At 40.5% G+C, this 19,811-nt stretch overlaps 1 protein-coding gene and 1 long non-coding RNA gene across 3 annotated transcripts in view; one reads left to right on the top strand and one right to left on the bottom strand.

Moving 5' to 3' along the window:
- The window catches only part of hivep3a (HIVEP zinc finger 3a), a 43,255-nt gene extending 35,003 nt beyond the window's left edge, over nucleotides 1-8,252 (top strand). Inside the window, exons 5-8 of one of the 2 annotated variants that reach the window (XM_034891164.1) lie at nucleotides 1,210-1,376; nucleotides 1,468-1,539; nucleotides 3,947-4,515; nucleotides 6,972-7,481. In XM_034891164.1, coding sequence (XP_034747055.1) covers nucleotides 1,210-1,376; nucleotides 1,468-1,539; nucleotides 3,947-4,515; nucleotides 6,972-7,481 — 1,318 coding nt within the window. Of the gene's footprint in view, nucleotides 1-1,209; nucleotides 1,377-1,467; nucleotides 1,540-3,946; nucleotides 4,516-6,971 lie in introns of both variants that reach the window. The other variant, XM_034891165.1, reaches the window with a different exon arrangement.
- Nucleotides 1-16,826, bottom strand: part of LOC117956271 — a 17,349-nt gene extending 523 nt beyond the window's left edge. The window contains exons 1-2 of the long non-coding RNA XR_004659221.1: nucleotides 16,363-16,826; nucleotides 3,575-3,579 (exon numbers count right to left, since the gene is read on the bottom strand). This is a non-coding gene — a long non-coding RNA (uncharacterized LOC117956271). The remainder of the gene's footprint in view (nucleotides 1-3,574; nucleotides 3,580-16,362) is intronic.
- Nucleotides 16,827-19,811: the final 2,985 nt, after the last annotated feature.

The raw sequence follows: 19,811 nt of genomic DNA on the forward strand, positions 1-19,811 counted from the left end.
TAATGGTTGATTTATTGTCTCAATTGAAGCGCGCACACATGTCTAAAATCAATTTGCGGTGAGGTTAAACCAGACTCTCAGTACTTCTGATACCCATCAGAAATAAACACTGCTGCGATGCAGAGAGGTGCCATCTGTGTGTCTCTTTTTGGTTTGGGAGTGTGTCTGTGAACAAATCCCTGTTGTGCCTCATGTTGACGCTCATAACAGCCGTTCTAAAAGAGTGAGTCATCCTCATGCCTGCTTGCTTTCTCCTTCTCTGTCTGCCCAGTCTGTCTGAGGGGCAAAAAGACCAAATGGAGGCAGCAAGGTAGTCCAGCATTGCCATTTTTGTTGTTGGTAAGGCAAGGGCAACTAGACTCAAATCTTGGCTGTAAATAGGTGTTCCATGAAAAGCCGATGAATATAGCCGCTTTACAGTGTAAGATTACAGTGTCCCTTCAAAGTATTTTCTCTTTCATTAACTTGAAAGTTTTTCAAGACTGTTAAAGCCAGCGTTTATGATACCTGGGAAGTTTATCCAGCCGTGAAGCCTGCAGTGAAATTAAAAGAAAAAACAGCTGATTATAATCAGAGCGATTGTTTGTTGTAGGAATGTTTTCACTTTCTGTTTTTTTTTTTTTCATGCTTATTTGGAGCAGCAGCTGGTCTGGGCCAGGGTTTCCCTCTCTCTGGCCTGCTTATATTGGCTGGCTGTAGCAAACCCAGGACTTTGGGCCACATCGTAGGCTCACTCTTGTTTGGACTAGGTGGTGGTGTGAGCTGTGATGGGGTTATAAGGGGGGTGGGGGTCTGGTTTTGGCTTATGAAAGCTGCTCTGTTGAAGCTAAAGTGGGTGCCTCGCTGAGGGAACCTCAGTGTACACGGAGGGGTGGACCCCGGGTCCAGCTGCCACGGTGTGAACTCACTGTGTTGTTAAGGCCAAACAGATAGCGTACTTACTCACTGGATAAATACAGGGACAAAAAAAATGCTTACAGGTGCTAAAGGGTCCGCACCCCGTATGTCAGCTCCACTTACACTCATATTAATTGTGACCCTTATCCTTAGAGGAGCAGCATCAATAGACAGCGAGAAGCTCTGAGGACGTTCACACTGCCTGCGTTGGCCATGAGACGGCAAAGAAGAGTTGGGACAAACTCAAATTTTGAAGATTTTTTTTTGTGGTCTGAATGCAGCTTAAACATCTTGCTCTCTTTACACTTGTAGATTAAATGAGGAATATGGTGTCGTGCATGGTGGAGATCGAGGGGAGAGCCAATCTAAGGACTGTGGATTCCACCTTAATACCAGTGTGCTGCAAACGTGCACCCATCACATCACAGAATCCCCCCCATCTAACTCCAAACACTGTAACCTTTCTCTCAAAGCCAAAGGTAAGGGAAGATTTTTTTTTTTTTTTCATGATTATTATTTGTGTTCACTGTGCGTCTATTGGGAGCTTAGCCTGTCTTTTGTATTTTACAGGAAGCCTTGTCAAACACCTGAGAGTGGATGCACATGGAAAAGAAACCTTTTACCAAGATGGCAATAATGATGGTATGTGATATTATTATTTATAATATTTAGTATTATAGCCATTTAGTTGCATGAGCATTATTTCTGGGGACTGAGTCACATCTGTGTTGCACGGAGTCGACCAACTTCTGGCACCTGTGAACAGGTATTTCACCCTAAGACGATTAAACTATATCCCAAAATTCCTCTGCATTACTGGGGATCATCAGACAGACTGTCTGCGGCCTCTAGACCCCAAAAAACATTTAGCTCTCTCCAGTCTACAGGATGTTGCGCTATTTCCTGTACTTTGGCAAATTTCAACCTATTGAGTACATGTCTTTTTTTCAGCAGTGGGACTTTGCGGGGCCTTCTAGCTGATAGCTTTGCTTCACGTAGCCTTCTTCTGATTGTAACAGTACTCATTGGTAACTTTGAGTCTTTGATTTTCCTGGAGCATTGGTTGAGCCTTTGCCATTTTGGTAGTTTTTTCCCACATCGTTAAGGCTGTGGATGCCATTTCAAGACATTGACACCTGTTTCTTCCCAGAATCAATCACCTCACTAATTGAACACAACAGTGCTATTATGTTCCCTTCAATTACAGATTCAATTACACAGGATGAGCCGCATGCATATCATGACTGTTGGGTCTGTTGGTTTTCTATGATTCTGCAACACTTACTAGTAAATTATTTACCATGTAGTAATATCACCATATACATATATATTAATATATATACACACACACACATGGTGAGTCTGATGATCTGATGTGTCTGCCCGGTTCAACTCTGGGATTTCCTTTACAGATACCTCTCACTTTATAAGATAGATAGCCTGCATCACACTCTGTCTGCACTTGTCTGTAGCTGGTTGTGCTGGATTCTGAAACATCCTTAAATTCAGGAAATTTTAATTTGTTTACTGAAAGTCAAAGGAAGTCCAAAGTTTTTTTTTTTTTGTGGGTATGAGGTGTTTCTCACATTTTTCAGGGTGAGAGGGGGAGTGGCCAGTGGCTAGAGTGGCAAAAGCCAATGTGCTTCTTTTATATATGTTTTGCATTTCTAATCCAAACATCGTCAAACTTTGCACTGCACTTACTCGTGCCCGTAGCAAGACACTTGTCGAGCTTGAAATGAGAATTGAACTGAGATATGAGACAGACAGACAGATTTTCCTGTAATTTATAGATAGATAGGTAGACTGTGCCGCTACAGTGCTGTTACAGTCATTCCCCGGCTGCAATGGTGGTGCAGAGACTTGGAAAGCGCAGATACTAAAGACAAGAAAGTGCTGATATGGGAGGGGGGGACATAAAAAGAGACAGGCGCTAAAACGGAGTATTCCAGACAGAGGTCAACTGTATATTCAGACGGAATTGTTTTTGTTTTTGTTTTTTTTTACTCAGAACGCCCTTTACACGGTAGATAGAGTAGATATTCATTTACTTTATTATTTATTCAATGGTTCAAAATTTAAGCAGGCCTTTTATTGGTGACTGCCCATAAATCTACTGCTGTAACCTGAGCCACATGCTCATGAATTCATTAATATCCGCAAACAGTGCACAAATTCTGTTGGCTTATATACTTTGTCACTTTTATTAAGCTTAAACTTTGCACATTTATTTGAAGAGAAATTTATTATGTAACATTGGTTAGCAGCATATCAAGATCTTGGACATCCAAATATGGAAGATATGTGGGAGAAACGTGGGAGAGGTTACTTATACGAGCTTATACGTTACACCCAGGGAGAAAATGCACTCAGCTGGTATGAACTGCAAAACGCAGAGCACCTAATACAATTAATACAGTTCCATTTTTATTGTCTACACATTTCTGCAGTTAGGAAAGGTTAGACTAAGAAGTTAAAATTGAAAAAAAAAATCAGGTCCAAATCAGGATGAAATCTCGTTTGTATGAGCAGCAGATGGCTGACCTGGTACACTTGATATTCTATTGTTTAAATTTAAGAATGGAAGTGGTGAAAAAGAAAACAAAAAAATGCATTCAGTGTTCAGCGCTAAGTTTTTATTTTTTTTCACTTATCCGGTCGGGCTGGTAAAACAAACTTTAACTTGCTCGAAGTCCCTTTTCACCAATACCTGAATATAAATTTCCTGTATATATTTATTTTTAAAGAAAAAGATCCCCAAAAAGTTTGAAAAAAGGTGTCACAAATGTAAACAAAAACCTAAAAATAAAAGTAAAATGTTGAAAGCTGCTGAAGTGTAATATTTTTACTCAAGAAGCATCGAGCGCTCAACGCAATTCTTGATTGGCCAACAGCACATTTAAATGAAATGATTTTAGCCCGACGATGCCCAAACAGAAGTGGGTTGTTATATTAACTTGCCCGACGTGGCGTTCAACTTTCCCCGGGCCATCGGACAACCCCTGTTATTGAACCCAGGTGTTGAAAAGAGACTTTTTTTCTATCCTAGGAGTCTGTGGAGAACGTTCACTTCACCCTGATAAACAAAAAGATCCTGACTACTCTGATCCGGGGAAAAGTCGACATGATGAAGACGATAATGCAAGGGACAAAGACGGCAGACATGATGAAGACAACAGCTCCAAGGCGGCTGAAAGCCCTCACACTGCCTCTTCTGACCGTGAGAAACCAGAAAGCAGCCAGTCCGTCCCGCTTCCCCCCAAGGATTCTACCCAGAAAAGATCGGCCAGCGCCAGGAGGGCTCTGTTCGCCCGCAGACGCTTCGACGCTTCAGCATCAGCGTCCTCTGGAGGCTCCCGTTCTCCAGGTACTCAACCCGTGGTTCCACAGAGAGAGCCGTCTCCACCCCGGAGCCCCCCACCCAGGCCTCAGTCCCCATCCAGTTGTCATGTCTCCCCCTCCGCTCTGAGACCAGTCTCCCCTGTTAGAAGTCTTTCTCCTATACTAGTTCAGTCCCATGGATCAGAGTCCTCTGGGCCTCCAGGCTGCCAGGCACACAACTCTGCTCCTTGTCGAGCCTGTCTTCACCCAAGAGGCCGCCCGTCTACTGCAAGACTGGTGAGTCACATTGTGTAATAGGTCTGCACAATGTTATATATAGTAGTATAGTTGTTTTTTTATTGTCATTACAATATCAACTTGCGCAATAAACACATTGCGAAAGGCTGCGACACAGCGCAAAAGACACTCCTAAGAGATTCTTTGAGTTAGTAGAAAGCTTTATTGGTGTTTAATTTGTTCAGTAAAAGAATGTTGGAAATGATTTCCTATCCTTTGTTTTAAATTCATCAGGCAATTTGTTGTATTTGAACAGAATGCTGAAAGCAGCAGAAATGCAGAACTGAGTACACTTTAATATATTTATTTCTCCCAAGTAATCTCGTTATTATCACCATATTCAACAAAAGTATTGCATGCCGCATATTTTTCTCATATTGTGGAGACATATGGTGAAATATTTTCAGCAACATTTATCAGTTTTCTACATATAACTTAACCCAGCATTTGTTCTATTTTTTCGCTCTGCATGTATAATTAACGCTGGTCCTAACGTGGCTTTTGTTCAAACCGCAGTCTTCGCTCACCGGTGACTCGATCCAGTTAGTTTAGCCAACAGTTTTAAATAAATCAGTTTTGGGCCTCACAGAGCTAATCTTGTGTGGCTCAGTTAAATCCTAGTAAGTCAACATCTAGAACAAATATAGATAGGCTGGTACATATGAGGTTATATAAAGTCACACATTTATTGGAAAAGGAAGGAAAGGCAACTCTCTTGTTTTATATCACTCAAACCAAGCCTGCAGCTCCAAAGCCTTAAAATAATGCGGCAGAGCTCCCAAATAGACGCAAGATGTTTTCCCTGGGCAGCCGCTGATAAAATGAGGAGCAGGCCGATCACCCAAGATTGGAGCCACATGTCCACGACGCAAACAACCGCAGTGAAGATCTCAGTTCACCCTAATGAAAAAAAACATGTCTACTCCAAACTTGTGGTTAGGTTATGGCGTAACCTCACCACTTCCTCCTTACGCTAATATAGGTCTCATAGGAGTAGATGTTAATTTATTCATTCTGGAGCCTTGTTTTTCACATCTGCACACAGACATTTCTATTTGAATATAAGCCACACCTGTAAACTTGCTGTATTTGGTAAAGGGCAGCCATTTTTATATACCTAAATATTTGATTGGTGCATATATGTGAATTTGTACCGTGGTCTGGGTGAATACTTCATTCCAATTGGCTGCAGGGTGTCCATTAAAAAGTGATACAGGACACATACTAAAGAGTTCCGGTGATTCTGACTGTTAAAGCTAAAAGAAAATCGGAATGTGTTAGTTCTAACACTATGGTATTTCAGAGCCTCGTCCTCTGAACACCACAGGATGGCGCTAACACACAAGCTGCAAGAAGTAGGTTACACTGTACACCATCTCTCTGGATTGACTTTGTTTCACAGCAATCATCTCTCATCCGTTTGCACACGCTGTCGCACACTCGACTGTCCTGGTGTTACAGGCATGAACTAAACACAGTTATGACCCTTGGCTTGCTCGTGAACTCACAGCAGTGTGTCCCTGAATGAATATAGTGGAGACACAATAATTGGACACATGAGAAATCCTGAAAAAATAAAGATTTTTCTAGCATTTCTTGTACAGTTATAAGGGGAAACACTGTCAAGGCGCATTAAGATGCTCTTTAAAGTAACTGACTCAAGACGATGGCGGGAAATCTTTTACTGCTGCTCACTAATTCCCAGCACCTTCCCAGAACGGGGCTTTTAAAAGTTGTTTTCTCAGCACCGAGGCCAAGTAATCGTTGAGTCATTGCTATTGATCCATTACATCAGCAGCTATGGTCACTTAACACACAAAAAGAATCATACATTTTAATCTACCTCCTTTATATTCTCTCTTTTAATGAATATTTTTATTGGCATTTCCGCTTTTAATAATAGGACAGCTCAGACATGAAAGGGGGAGATAGAGAGAGAAGACATACAGGAAACCGCCACAGGTCAGACTTGAATTCTGGACCAGTTGCGTCGAGGAGCAAACCGCAATACATACGGCCCTGCTCTACCAACTGAGCTAACTGGCCACTCTGTCTTTATTTATTTTTTACTGCATCTTATTCATTTTGCTGGTGTAGGGACTTAGTTTTACCAGCAGAACCATTTGTTTCTTTTTTTTCAATAGGTAAAGATAAAGCTTTATTGTCCGTCACAAAAAAATAACAGAAATTCTCCTTCGACAAGTCTCATTAAAAAACATATATTTAGAAACACATATTGACAACATACAAAACAGCAGCTTAAAAGTCTCTCTTTGATGATGCAGAAGGAATGAAAAATTAGTGTTTTTCTGGGCCAGTTGAGCTTTGTATCGTCTGCCTGATGGAAGTAACTGGAAAGAGTGGTAGAGGGGTGAGAGGGGTGCTCTGTGATCAGGGTGGCTTTTCCTTCACCTTTATCCCCCCCACCCCCCACCCCTCTTTTTGTTTTGTTGTAGTCCTTGGATGAGTTTGGTCTGAGCCACATCTCCGCACATCCCACGCGGCCTCGGAGAGCCCTCAACGTCTTGAGTCACCTCCCTCTGCACTCCCAGGGGGCAAGCAGGTCCCCGAGCCTCCTGATTCCCATCGGGGGGATTCACATGATTCAGCCCAGGTCCACCCTCCCTCTGTACAGCCTGGTGAGCAGCCCCGTAGCAGCCACAGCCAGCCTTGCGGGGTCATCCTGGAGACTAAGGGACGCTCCAAAGGAGAGGTTCCCTCTGCTGCAGCGCCACGATACTCTCAAAGAGCCGTGGCAGCACAGCCAAGCCAGCCCGCAGGACCCAGAGGGGTTAGGGGGTAAGTACAGCCGTTCGGACGCTTTATTACACAGTAACCCTCCGAGTCCCGGGACAGAGACCAGTCATCTGGAGGTCGACACAGTCGCTCGTGTTACAGAGAGGTGTGGTTACCCCGAGACCCCCCAAGGCCAAAAAAAGGCTCCTTCCTCCCAGACACAACACTGATAGGAGGAGAGTCTGAAAGGGACCGTGCAAAAAGACAAACACAAACCTGAGTCTGATGTAAAAACACAGCACTGGGTACAAAAGGCAAGAGCACTAGAGCACCGCTTCTGAATGACGCTATAATGTAATTATATGAATAATATATATAGACACTATGTTAGATATGCAGTATGTTTTGTAAATCTTTTTTTACCCTTTTGTTTGATGTCATCAGTGTTAATTTATTTATGTGCTATTATGCAAATTCTGTACTATATGCAAAAGCAGCTGGAATGAAAAATAGACAAAGTTTTATCAGTTTCCCTATTAACCCCCCTACGACAGCTCTAATATACTATTGCTGTGTTAATGTACTGTAATACCAGAATGGATATAGAAAGGTACTACAATTATTTATTCACCCCGACCAGTATTTTGAAGTGCAATTTTTATGTCAAGATTGTGGTTTGAAATGTCATTCTTAAAAGCTGTGATTATTATTTGTCAGGTTTTTATTATTTTCTTGTGTTGTTGTCTTTGTTTGTGTTCAAAGAAGCAGGGTTACGATCACCTCCTTTTCTATAGAAGTTTCAGATCAAGACGTTTAGAGTGCACTGACAAATAATTTGATATCCAGAGGAAACCTGTTTCACGTACATGGTAGCTACGGTACAGTTCTTTTCATAAACAGATACATGTATTTTTGTGTTGTTGCTTTTATAAATGATACAATCACTCTGCCATTTTCATGTTTACCATTAAACTTCTAATTTTTACAGATTTATATTAAAACTGTGTTACAGGCGTGGTTTTTGAGTTTAGTTACTGTTCTACGTTTCCAGCGGAACAGGCTGTAAGGCAGTGATGGAGTACTCAAGTACTGGACTTGGACTTGAGTCCTGCTCGGGAAGCTATTTATGAAGGAGGATTTATGGAATCGGACTCGGAAGTTGGATGAAGTTTCTGACTATTGTTATGTGTAATACGCAGTGATGGAGTACTCAAGTGCTGGACTCGGACTCGAGTCACTATTGTCTAAACTTGACTCAAACTCAGGTAATGGTGACATGACTCAGACTCTTCTCTGCTGACTTGGACTCAGACTTGAACACTGGAGACTTGAGACTTGACTCAGACTCGACAGTTGGTGACTCAAATACAACGCTGCTGTAAGTTTTTTTTTTTTTAAATGCTAATTGATGTGAAGCAACAATGGAAATCAGTGATGTCTAGGAAGGTAAGAAATCCACGTTTTACTGCATGCTAAAGACAACATTTAGGAATGTAAAGCATATGATTTGATTTGTAGATTTGAAAAAGGAATACAGAAGAGTCTCATTCTTGTTTCCCTGATACCTGGCGATGAGTACGGCACCATCCTGTGGCTGTGCTGCGATTGTACTTCATATTTCCACTTCTCAGGATGAGAAGTTTTTAATCTGTTACACAGTGTGCCCTTGATTTTTGATTTCATTGTGTTGTGTTTGATGTTGATCTTCTTTCTCTCCTCTGTGCTGGTATGGTCACAGACTGAAGCCTGAAGCTGTCACACGTAGCCACTGGGTGGCAGGAGAAAACCACTTTAAGCCCATCTTGGTTTATGCTGCCCGTGAACTGAAAGGAATGACGCACACACTGAAGGTATTGGACCATAGATTAAATAAATTATCTGGGAGATCACACACAAACACACACACACACACAAACACACACAGCAGGAATAATCAGATAGATGGTACTTTCACATTTTTACATCAGTCCTGCTAATATAAACCATGATCCAGCCTATGATTCACTTATTGGCCGATGCTTATCCCACCATTCAACAGACCTCTATAACGACTGTCCCTGTGTTGCATGCCAGTGGCTCCACAGCAACCAGAATAACAAAAGCCAAAGACTCCCATGAAATTGCCATTTGTTGTTTAAACAATGATAATGATTCCAGACATCTATTGGCTGATCAGAATGACGTACTTCCATAAAGGAGGAGTGCTGTGATAAGGTTCACCAGAAGAAGCGGGTAAAACATAATATGTTAATCATTTCAGGGGATTCCTGTCACTTATGGAAACCAAACCGTGTCTTACATAGCAAAACTGAGAGAATTACAGACAATATGTGAACATTTGCTATTACTTTACAGCAGAGGTGACCCAATTCTTTTATTTGAAAGACTGAAATGTATCTAGATGCAAGGCCACGTGTCAAAAATAAATATCAATGTTGAAGAATACCATAATTTTTGCCATTTTCCGTAAATGAAAAGTATGTTTGTAATTGAAATGGGAAGTTACCAGCACTGTGCTTTACATTGCCGTTAAACTCAGATTACATAGTTTTTAACTGCACAAAATGTATGTTTTGTAGTCAAGCTTTTAAAATAAGAGGAGAATAAGCATGAGCATGTCAAATTCATGGCCGGCCAAAGCCAAGAGAGCATGGCCCAAACTTGGCCTGCGGGCCCCAAATTGGGTGGCATTGATTTAATGTAAATGTCCCATTGATAGTAAAATATGTATGTTTATCGTTTCTGTTGAGTGACCATGTCCCAACTTGCTCGGCTGTTTTTCAATTGTTTTTTTATTAAGCTATTTTTTTTCAAGTCAGCCAAAATCACCTTGTCGCTGTTTAAATATTTATAAAACCCACAGACTGACGTATAGGGGAACCAGTAGCATTTATTTATGAAAAAATATTAAATGTAAATGTATATACAAAGTTTTTGCCTGAGAGTGACAATACATAAATATAAATATATGAATATCCTTTATACACTCACCGGCCGCTAACCTAGGTACTACTGTACAATCTACTGGGATTCAATCAGTTTGTGTTGTTGTCGTCAGAAAGTTAGTGATTCTTCTTTATCGCGGTAAGTGGTGGTGTTGTACCGGAGGGCATTGTATTGAAAGATATTTCTAATGTTCCGCTCCTCTCATGTATTGTTGTACTGTATGTAAATGGCTTGGACCAAATATTAGAAGCACCTCTCAATATACTGGACAGTAATGCAGTCCAGTTCCACACCACTGGAAACTAAAGTCTCCATAATAACCACGTTGCTAAAATTATAACCTCTCTGAGAGTGCTGTCATAATTGATCATTGTTATCGTTGTAAAGGCAGGATTTATGGCATTATGCAATCTTTGCGTTGGATCACATTAGATTGTACAAGTGTACCTAATAAAGCGTCCAGTGAGTGTATATATATCAGTAAGCTCAAGTATTACAATTGAAAAAATAAACAAAAATAGTTTAGTATGAGATTACTATATAACTACATTACTACATAACTTAATTAAGTTTGAAAAAACAACAAATGGGTAAGTTTCTCTTTCTACTGATTTTCTCCTAGAAGACTAAATGATGCATCATTTTAATTTTCCCCATTTTCCATTTGCAATAATGATATTGAAACTCCTACTGGCCATGATTTGAACATGATGTGGGTCAGCTAAAGTTCAAAGGAATATTAAAGCTTTAACAGTAGGGGGTGAATGGAGATGAATGTCTCCTTAATTTATTCATGAAGCAGGGATGGTCGAATGAAGCTTTGTAAACCACGATCTCTATTTTCTGAGCTCAGCTGTGTGTGTGTGTGTGTGTGTGTGTGTGTGTGTGTGTGTGTGTGTGTGTGTGTCTAAAGGGGGTCACATCCCCTGACACCTGAACGAGCTCCACCCAATTGAAGAAGACCATGGAATACAACTGAAAGCTCCAGAATACAGCATGTAAGTGAACCTTGAGTTTAGATGTTATGTTGTATTCCATATATTCCCTAGATCAAAAATAAATAAATAATGTAACTGAACCCCCAACTGCTCGGGGCACCTTTCCATGGGCAGCCCCCCCACTCTGACAACTCTCCATTTAGTGCGTGTATAGGTACTGAGCATGTGTGCAATTCAGGCATGTGTATAATAATAACAACAGAGTGAAAACATTGTCATTTTCCTTGCGGGATTAATGAAGTAAAAATTATATAAATAAATCATTTTGATTATAATTATTATTAGTTGGATTACAGTAGCATAGAACATCTATGGTACATTGGTACTGTACCTCTGAATAAACATGATTTAGAGCTTCTATGAGCTATGTTTTTGTTTTAGTTGGTCTTTCCTTTGTACCATAACAACCAGATGACTGGTCGTTGCAAACACCCTGATCACACACACACACACACACACACACACACACACACACACACACACACACACACACACACACTTTCAAACACACTGAAACTGTTTTGGTGTGTTACGTTTTGTAGTTTCAGCCGGTGTAAGGAACGGCATTATTAAAGCCTCCATCTACTCATATGTAGGTGCATACTCTTCACCTTGTTCATATCAGGGGTGTGTTTGCCCTCCCTCCCTGTTCCTCTCTTATCTCATATTCTGTCATCTGTTGCCAAATTTGCTTCCTGTTGTAAACATTTTTTTTTTACCAATAAGGATGACATGTCTGCATTTTTCCCTCATGTGGTGTCACATACCTTGATGGTGGTAATAATGTCTAGGGCGAGGATGACGAAGTGAGTCCCACTGTTGGAAAGCGTATGAAGTGAAAATATCTGGAGCAGACTGGAAACCACAGGAAACCCAAGCTAGTTAATGACGTTCAGACAGGTGAGTACAACAACACACTGAAGTGTCTTAATGACAACACCAACAACCACTGTGTTGCCTAGCATTGTAGAGTTGAGTGTGCGCCCTTTGTGGTTTATACCAACTGTGCAGCTGTCGTGGATGCACTGCCTTTACAGCCACTATCTTGGTTAGAGAATTCAGTAGCGAACCTCGGCCCTCTGACGCCCCCCCCCCACCCCAATATTCCCACATTGGGGAGAAAAGCAAGCTACAAGCCTAGCTTATAGTACTGCAAAGAAAGTATGTATGACAATTTAAGCTCTGAAACAAAAATGGAAGATGCTTGTCCAGCCTTAACAGTGCAACGAGAAAACAGCTTGGAGAGTGAGTATCATCCCCAAAACAAAAAACAGCTTATTTCAGTCAAATGCAAAAAAATCCTGCTAACAAATAATCTTATCATCCCACATGCTGTGTGTGCCCTTGACCAAAATATGGTGAGGGGTTGGGGGGGGGGGGGCAAAACGCATGATAGCCCACCCCCTCCCTTATACCACCCAACCAACTAGGCCCTCACAGCATTTTGGAACGCCCCACCACGAACAATATTGTTGATACATAATAGTATTAGATTGGCACAGCAGCCTATTAAATATACAGTGTACGTATGTAGCCATATATTTCCCAAATTAACTAACTTAATCTTAAAAACACATGGATAATAATTTATCTAAGCTATGGTTTTCCTTAGTCATTATAACGGCTTCCATGGTGAACCAACGAGGCTGCCTAGCTAGTTTAGCGGCGGTGCTAGCTTGTGATGCATGTCCCACAGCAGGCGGAAGTTAGCAGTAATGAAGCCCGTTTATTTAGAATAAAAGTATGGTTGGTCAATTATAAATTTGTCTCACATTAAACACTATTGCTGAACCTTCAGTTAATTCAGAACTGGTCCACCAATCACAGTTCTAAAAGCATCACATTTTCTTCCCAGCAGCAGCAGAGGCATTTTTATTTATTCATGTTAACCCTTCACATTCCAACAGAAACTAAATTGGCAGGTTTAAAGGGTTTCTTTCCTCAAAAACATTTCTTTAGATATTGATAAAATTACTACTGATTATTTTTTAAGAATTATTATTATTTTTATTTCATTGGTTTAAACCTATACAAATAAGACACATTAACATCTAAAAGGTTTCCTCGCCACTGTCACTCTAAATGCTTTCTCTTGGAGGAATTACTTGAATTGTTGGGTCTTTGTTAATTATAGAGTGTGGACTAGATCGACTCCTACCTGTAAAGTGTCTTGAGATGACTCTTGTTATGATTTGATACTATGAATAAAATTGAAATGAATCACATAATCAATAAAAGCTGGAGAGATGAAAAAAAACAACCTCATATGGGCTTTATCTGGGCACTCTGCAATGCACAGTTTGCATTATCCAATTGATATAGAAAGAAAAACAAATATTAAAAAAAAGTACCTTTTTTTTTTTTTTTTAAGAATACCTTGGACCCTGACATTTCCCTACTCGTTCACCACTACTGTTGTTTCCATAAGAAGCGTTGGGCCACATACAGTAAGTCAGTTATGTGGCTTTATAATGCCATCGTTTTATCATTTCCAAGTGCACAAACACCAAATTGCTTTTCCACTGTGTCATGAATGCAGGGACTTGTTTATGTGTTATTGTGTCACACAGCCAATACGTTTAAACTCATCCTCCGCAATCACGCTTCCTCTATTTGTTTATCGTCACGCCGCCTCACATTCCTCTGTCGCCCTCGGCAACAGCCGGATGTGGGAAATGGATAAGGGCACATTTTTTACACCGCGACTGCACAGTCACCGTGTTCCTCTGCTGCGTTGTCTGGAGAGAGCAGCAGGGGAAGGGGACAAGGGGGTTCCTTTTAGATTGAGCCCATTCTTTCAGTCTGCACCGCTGGACAAATATTTGCTCTAGATTCACTGTAACAAATAGTTGGTCAAATGCCAGTCTTTCTGCATTGTGACATCCTTTTGGGATTTCCCACACCACTTAACCCTTGTAAACTATGACAACACTCAAATGTGCATGCTTTCCTGTTTCTGTAGGTGTCTCTTCTTATCTTCTGCATTCCTCTGATGTAAAATTCCTCATATTTTCCATCTTTGAGTTGAATGGCTTAAACAATTGTGCTCCTTCCTGTTTCTAATTGCTTTTTTGTTTTGGTCTGGCTTATGTTTTGGTTTGGACTTCAAACCATTCATGGTAAATAGCGTGTGAAAGTGATTTTATTATATCAAACATGTGAAAAATTACCCATTCAAATTTGTACAGAAACTTCTGGACTTCCAGAGAAAAGAAATGAATGAACTAGCTTTTCCTGCATGGAACACGTTGCTCTTAATTCTGTGATTTTCATACAGAATGAATACAGGACAGTTAAAAGGAAGGCAAGTTTATCTAATAAATGTTGCGGGTCATTTAAGCAGACTGGCTAAACTGGCTAGACTTTTCACATTTGCTAACACAATTTTTAAATCTTTAGATTCTGGAAGTGCTTGAAGTTTTGAATAAATAAATACAAATAAAAAAAAGTATATGTCTGGCAGGGAGGTTAGCGTTAAAGAATGGATCCTCTTTGGAAGTCATCATGGAAAACCTTTATTTAAAAATACATTTTTATTTAAAGAATTTTAAGAACTATATTTCTTTATTAGAATTTGACTGATTGCCTTGATGTAATGCCTTTAAAGTCATTAGCATTAAAAAATGGTCAGCCAATGCTGAGTGAATAGTTTTTTAAATAATACATTCTAGTATGATGAATTGTTCTTTGCATTTGTTCTGAGCCCCCGTGATCCGTCCATTTTTTACCTGTGGTATCGACTAATGAAATGCACTAAAGTGCCATATGACTGTACATAAATGGGCATACCTACGGATTTGATTTACATAACCCATTCTACAGCTAATAAAAGCAAGGAAAACCTGAGTGTGTTTACATGTAACTGTAACTGTTAGACTGTGTGGGCGACCAGGCTGTGGTCAAATTCATGATGTCTGTTTGGCCACTGGTCAGAGATAAGCTGTGCGTGCATGTCAGTGCACTACATGCATGGTGGTGTGGGTTACAGCTGAGGTGGCAGGCATCTACGTATCTCTCTACGAAGGTCAGAGCGTGTTACACGCTCAGATGTTGTGTGACAGCAGAGTGGCGCGTGGGATGAAAGTGCTATGACCTCACCTTCCTGTGGGTGGGGGGGAGGGGTGCTGCTGACAACTTCATCCCCTCATATCAGCCGCCGTGTGGCACATGCAAGCCTTGTGTTTGCTACTATTGCCATTGCTCCTGTTTTCCCCAGCCGCCTCCAGCTTCATCCTGCATTCCAAACGCCTCTGGAAAAATAGAGAGAAAGAAAAACACAAGGGTCGTGTCATGACCTCACTTGACCTTCTGTATTTGGGACATTCGTCTGCCGCCACTCTATTCTGACAGTTTAATATAAGTGTTATTATTGTTTTGCATGACAGACTACAGTCAACTGTTTAAAAAATTGATTGTATCAATCAAGAGAGACTCTTTTTGGATTGCTTGAATTCCCAATTAGAATTTGACCATACATGGTAAATACAGGCACATAATTAGCTGGAAACATGGTTAAACCTCATTAGCTCTTACCAGTGTGTCTTCGTCCACATCAATCCTCCCATTATCAAAATGTCCCAATTAGGACATAAATGCTGTTAACATGTTCTTTACAATCATTCCCAATAACAACCAAGCAGGCCCGCCTTGTTGTACAATCCAAAGTTTTCTTCAAACTTGCTTTATTCGGGCACCTGGATAACTCACTTAGTAGATATGTGATGATGTGATATGATATGATATGGGCTGGGTCCAGGCTGCACGCCTAGTGGAACTCATGACTCTTCCCGAGACAAGCCCGGTCCCTGTGTATTAAATTCTTCCTCAATTAATGTTGTGATTGAAAAAGAATGGCGAATAAGCACTTAACTGCAAACTTAACAAATTTAGCATCCATTCCTGGCCAGCCACAGCCTGTCCCAAAAACCGAAAACACACTCACACTAGCCTTACTAAATGTTAGGTCTTAATGTTAGTAAATGATTTTATATGAATCCCAATCTAGATTATGTTTTTAACTGAAAGCTGGTTAGTCAAATATCAAATATTTTATGGAATCTTTGCTTCTTTTGACCATGTGGCTATTCAGTTAAGGTCCTCCCCTCAAGGTATATCTAAACATCTACAGGCCACCTAAATACTCTGCAACCTTCTTCGATGACAACACTAAACTGCTGTCTTAAATCTGTATTAACTTTGACTGTGTAATCATTGCGCGTGATTTTAACATTCATGTTGACAACCCCAGAACAGAGGGACCAAAGAACGGAGCCCACGCACAATAAGGGGTACACTCTAGACTTGATTATCTCCAAAGGTCTGAACATTTCCAAGGTTGTGATGACTGACGTTGCTCTCTCTGATCATTCCTGTGTTTTCTTTAACAGCACTATCGCTGTGCACAAAAGTGTTCAAACAAAGATAATCCTAAAATGGTACATCACTGAAAACACCAGTGAAACATTTATTCTGCTTTTGTTCTCCACACCCGCTCTCTCTGGGGTCTCAGTCACTAAGCTTGTAGATCATTTCAACTGTAAAATTACAAAAGTTTTTGATGCCATTGCTGCCACTAAGGTCAAAGCTGTCTCTGGTAAGAAAAGATTTTCATGGAGAAATGTCATACTGGTGAGAACAGAAAAAGAGAATGTCGGAAAGCTGAACGAAGGTGGCGAAAAACTCCCAGGTCTATTGTAACACTTATAAAAAGAGATTTTGCATTTATCATTTGGAACTGAGGAATGCAAGGCGGTCCTTCTTCTCTGATATTATTGCCAGAAACAATAATAATTCACATGCTTTGTTTGCTACTGTCGATAGTTTAACAAACCCTCCAGTACCAAGGCCTGCAATGATTTTGCTTCCTTCTTCAAAGAAGATTAGACTTAGATTAGTCTAGATTAGAGAAACAGTGAACAGCCAGTGCCTCCATATCAAGTACAGGATATGTGTTGTCACAATGTTCAGGAAAAACTAGTTCCAAAATAGGACACAATTTCACACGATCAACCATAAAAACCTGGAGGACATTATACAGCATCTGAAAACCTCCTCTTGTCGCCTTGATAATCTACCAATGGGTGTTTTCAAAAATGTTTTGAATTGTTTGGCTTCTGATCTTCTACAGATGTGAACACCTCTCTTCTTTCAGGTATCTTCCCACAGACCCTGAAAACTGCAGTAATCAAGCCATTCTTAAAAAAGAACAATCTAGACACATCCCTAATGAGCAACTATAGGCCAATATCAAACCTTGCGTCTTTAAGTAAAATTCTTGAAAAAGTGAAACTCAACCATTTCTTATCACTAAACAACAGTTTTGATACCTTTCAGTCAGGTTCCCGACCACACCACAGCAGCTGTTATTAAAATCTTTAATGACGTCCACCTTAACACTGATTTTTTTCAAATTTCAGTCTTAGTGTCACTTGATTTCAGTGCTGGGTTTGATACAGTCGATCATGACATATTACTAGACTGATTGGAAAACTGGGTTGGCCTTTCTAGCTCAGTACTAAACCGGTTTGAATCCTAAATCAAAGAATGGGGACTGCTTTGTGTCTTTAGGTAATTATACTGTACATCTGAGCAAACAAATCTGACGTACAGAGTTCCCGTAGGCTCCGTTCTGGGGCCTCTTCTGTTTAACATCTACATGCTTCCACTGGCTCAGATTATGGAAAACATAAAATAAATTACCATAGTTATGTGGATGGACCACAAATTCAGACTATAGTCCAATACAAAAACTGATTAAGTGCTTTGAAGAAATTAACAACTGGATGTGCCAGAACATTCCTGAGGTGGTTGTTTTTGCAGCAAAAAATGAACAGTTAAAAGTGAGCACTCGGCGTCAAACAACAATGTTAAAATCAACAGAAAAAGACAGAAATCTTGGTGTAGTCATGGACTCTGACTTTTAACAGCCACATTAAGACAATTGCAAACTCAAGCTATTACCACCTTAAGAATATGTCAAGGCTTAAAGTACTTGCTGACTTGTGGATCCCATCACTCCAGTCCTGAAGTCCTTAAACTAGGCTTGTTCGAGATGAGCCAGGTCTGCGTAGAATCGATCACCGGCGGTTGGCGCCCATTGCATGCCGGTTAGATTTGTGTTCGTCTTGATCCCGACTTGCTCAGATGTCATGCACACGTAGGCAACGATAATCTCACGAGAGCAATGTGGCCGCAGTTCTGAGACGCAGGCAGCGCAGTTGCTTTTCACCTACTGCAAAAACCAGGCGGACCCAGAGCATGCTGGGAAACGCCGGCCTCTTGGCTGATTTAACAGCTGATTGGTTCACAATCAACTCAACATGATGACGTCTTATATAAACTTTTTATTGTTTTTGAATCTGGGGGGATTTTAACTCTTATTTGTTTGATTTAAAGTAATATTCTGTACAGAAGACATGTTGTGTGGCTGATAGTGATGTTTAGAAGTCAGAGAGACTAAATTCGTTCAGATCGCGGATCATCTGTCTGTTTATAAAAATCAGTGACAGATTGCATGTAGAACATTTTGAGAGCTACTCTGTCATAATTAAAACAACTAGAGTCTGTGTACCAGATGATACAGTATGTAGGTGTGATTATATTTTATTAAATCGGAATCGCACCACAGTGTTTTTGTCACTTCCTGTTCAGTCTGAAGGCTGCTGGAATCGGCTGGAAACTGTCCGTCTTCACCGCAGTTTTTTGTCACCGCCCCCGGCTGCTGCCGCCTGCTCTTGTCCACTTTACAGGCAAGGCGGTGTTCATCTCAAACAAGCCTATTGGCTTCCTCAGCCTCAAAGACATGATTTCAAAATACTTTATAAATCTCTAAACAGTTCACCAAAACCCATTTCTGATCTGCTACTACATGTTGCATGTTATTTCCCCCCCTCTCCCTTTTCACATCTTCAGCTGTTTTATATAACAAAGGCTTAAAATGCCCCAAAACAAAATCGACAAAAAAAGTAATCAGAATCAGAGTCACTTTTATTCGCTAGGTATGAGGACACATACGGGGAATTTTTCTATTCAGTGTGTAGCGTGCTAGCTTGAAGGTTGTTGTTTTTCTGTAGTGAATGTAGTTTGAGAACAGCAACATATAGAGAGCAGATGTCAGGCAATTATCCTGGAAACTTACTTCTGTTGATCCAGACTACACTGGTCCTTGCAGACCCGCTGCCAGGCAGGCTATCTGTGTGTGAAATTCAGACTTTGGTTTGATCATATGTTTTTTGTTTGTTTGAGATACGTTCGCTATGGAAGGATTTTACTCAGCAGCAGTTCCACCAGACAGTATAATAATGAAAGTGCTGCTTGGTGTCCCTTTAGCTGGCCAGCAAGTCTAACAGGGCTTCTAGTTTTTTTTTTTTTCATTAATTCATGTTTCTCTTTTTTCATTTTACCTTTATTAGGTTTTTTTCCTGGCAATATTTTTGTCCCACATTATTTTTCTTTTCATTCGTCCCCCTCACACATATCCAGATTGAAACACGTACTCAAAAGTTTAGCATCATACTGCTTGTATAATCATTGTTATGTCACTCAAATCCAGATGTTAATGTGTCTCCAATTTTGGTTTTGGTTTGTTCCTCATCCTCTATGACCAAATCCGTGGTG

The sequence above is a fragment of the Etheostoma cragini genome, chromosome 14 (assembly GCF_013103735.1).
Source record: "Etheostoma cragini isolate CJK2018 chromosome 14, CSU_Ecrag_1.0, whole genome shotgun sequence".
Taxonomy (NCBI): domain Eukaryota; kingdom Metazoa; phylum Chordata; class Actinopteri; order Perciformes; family Percidae; genus Etheostoma; species Etheostoma cragini.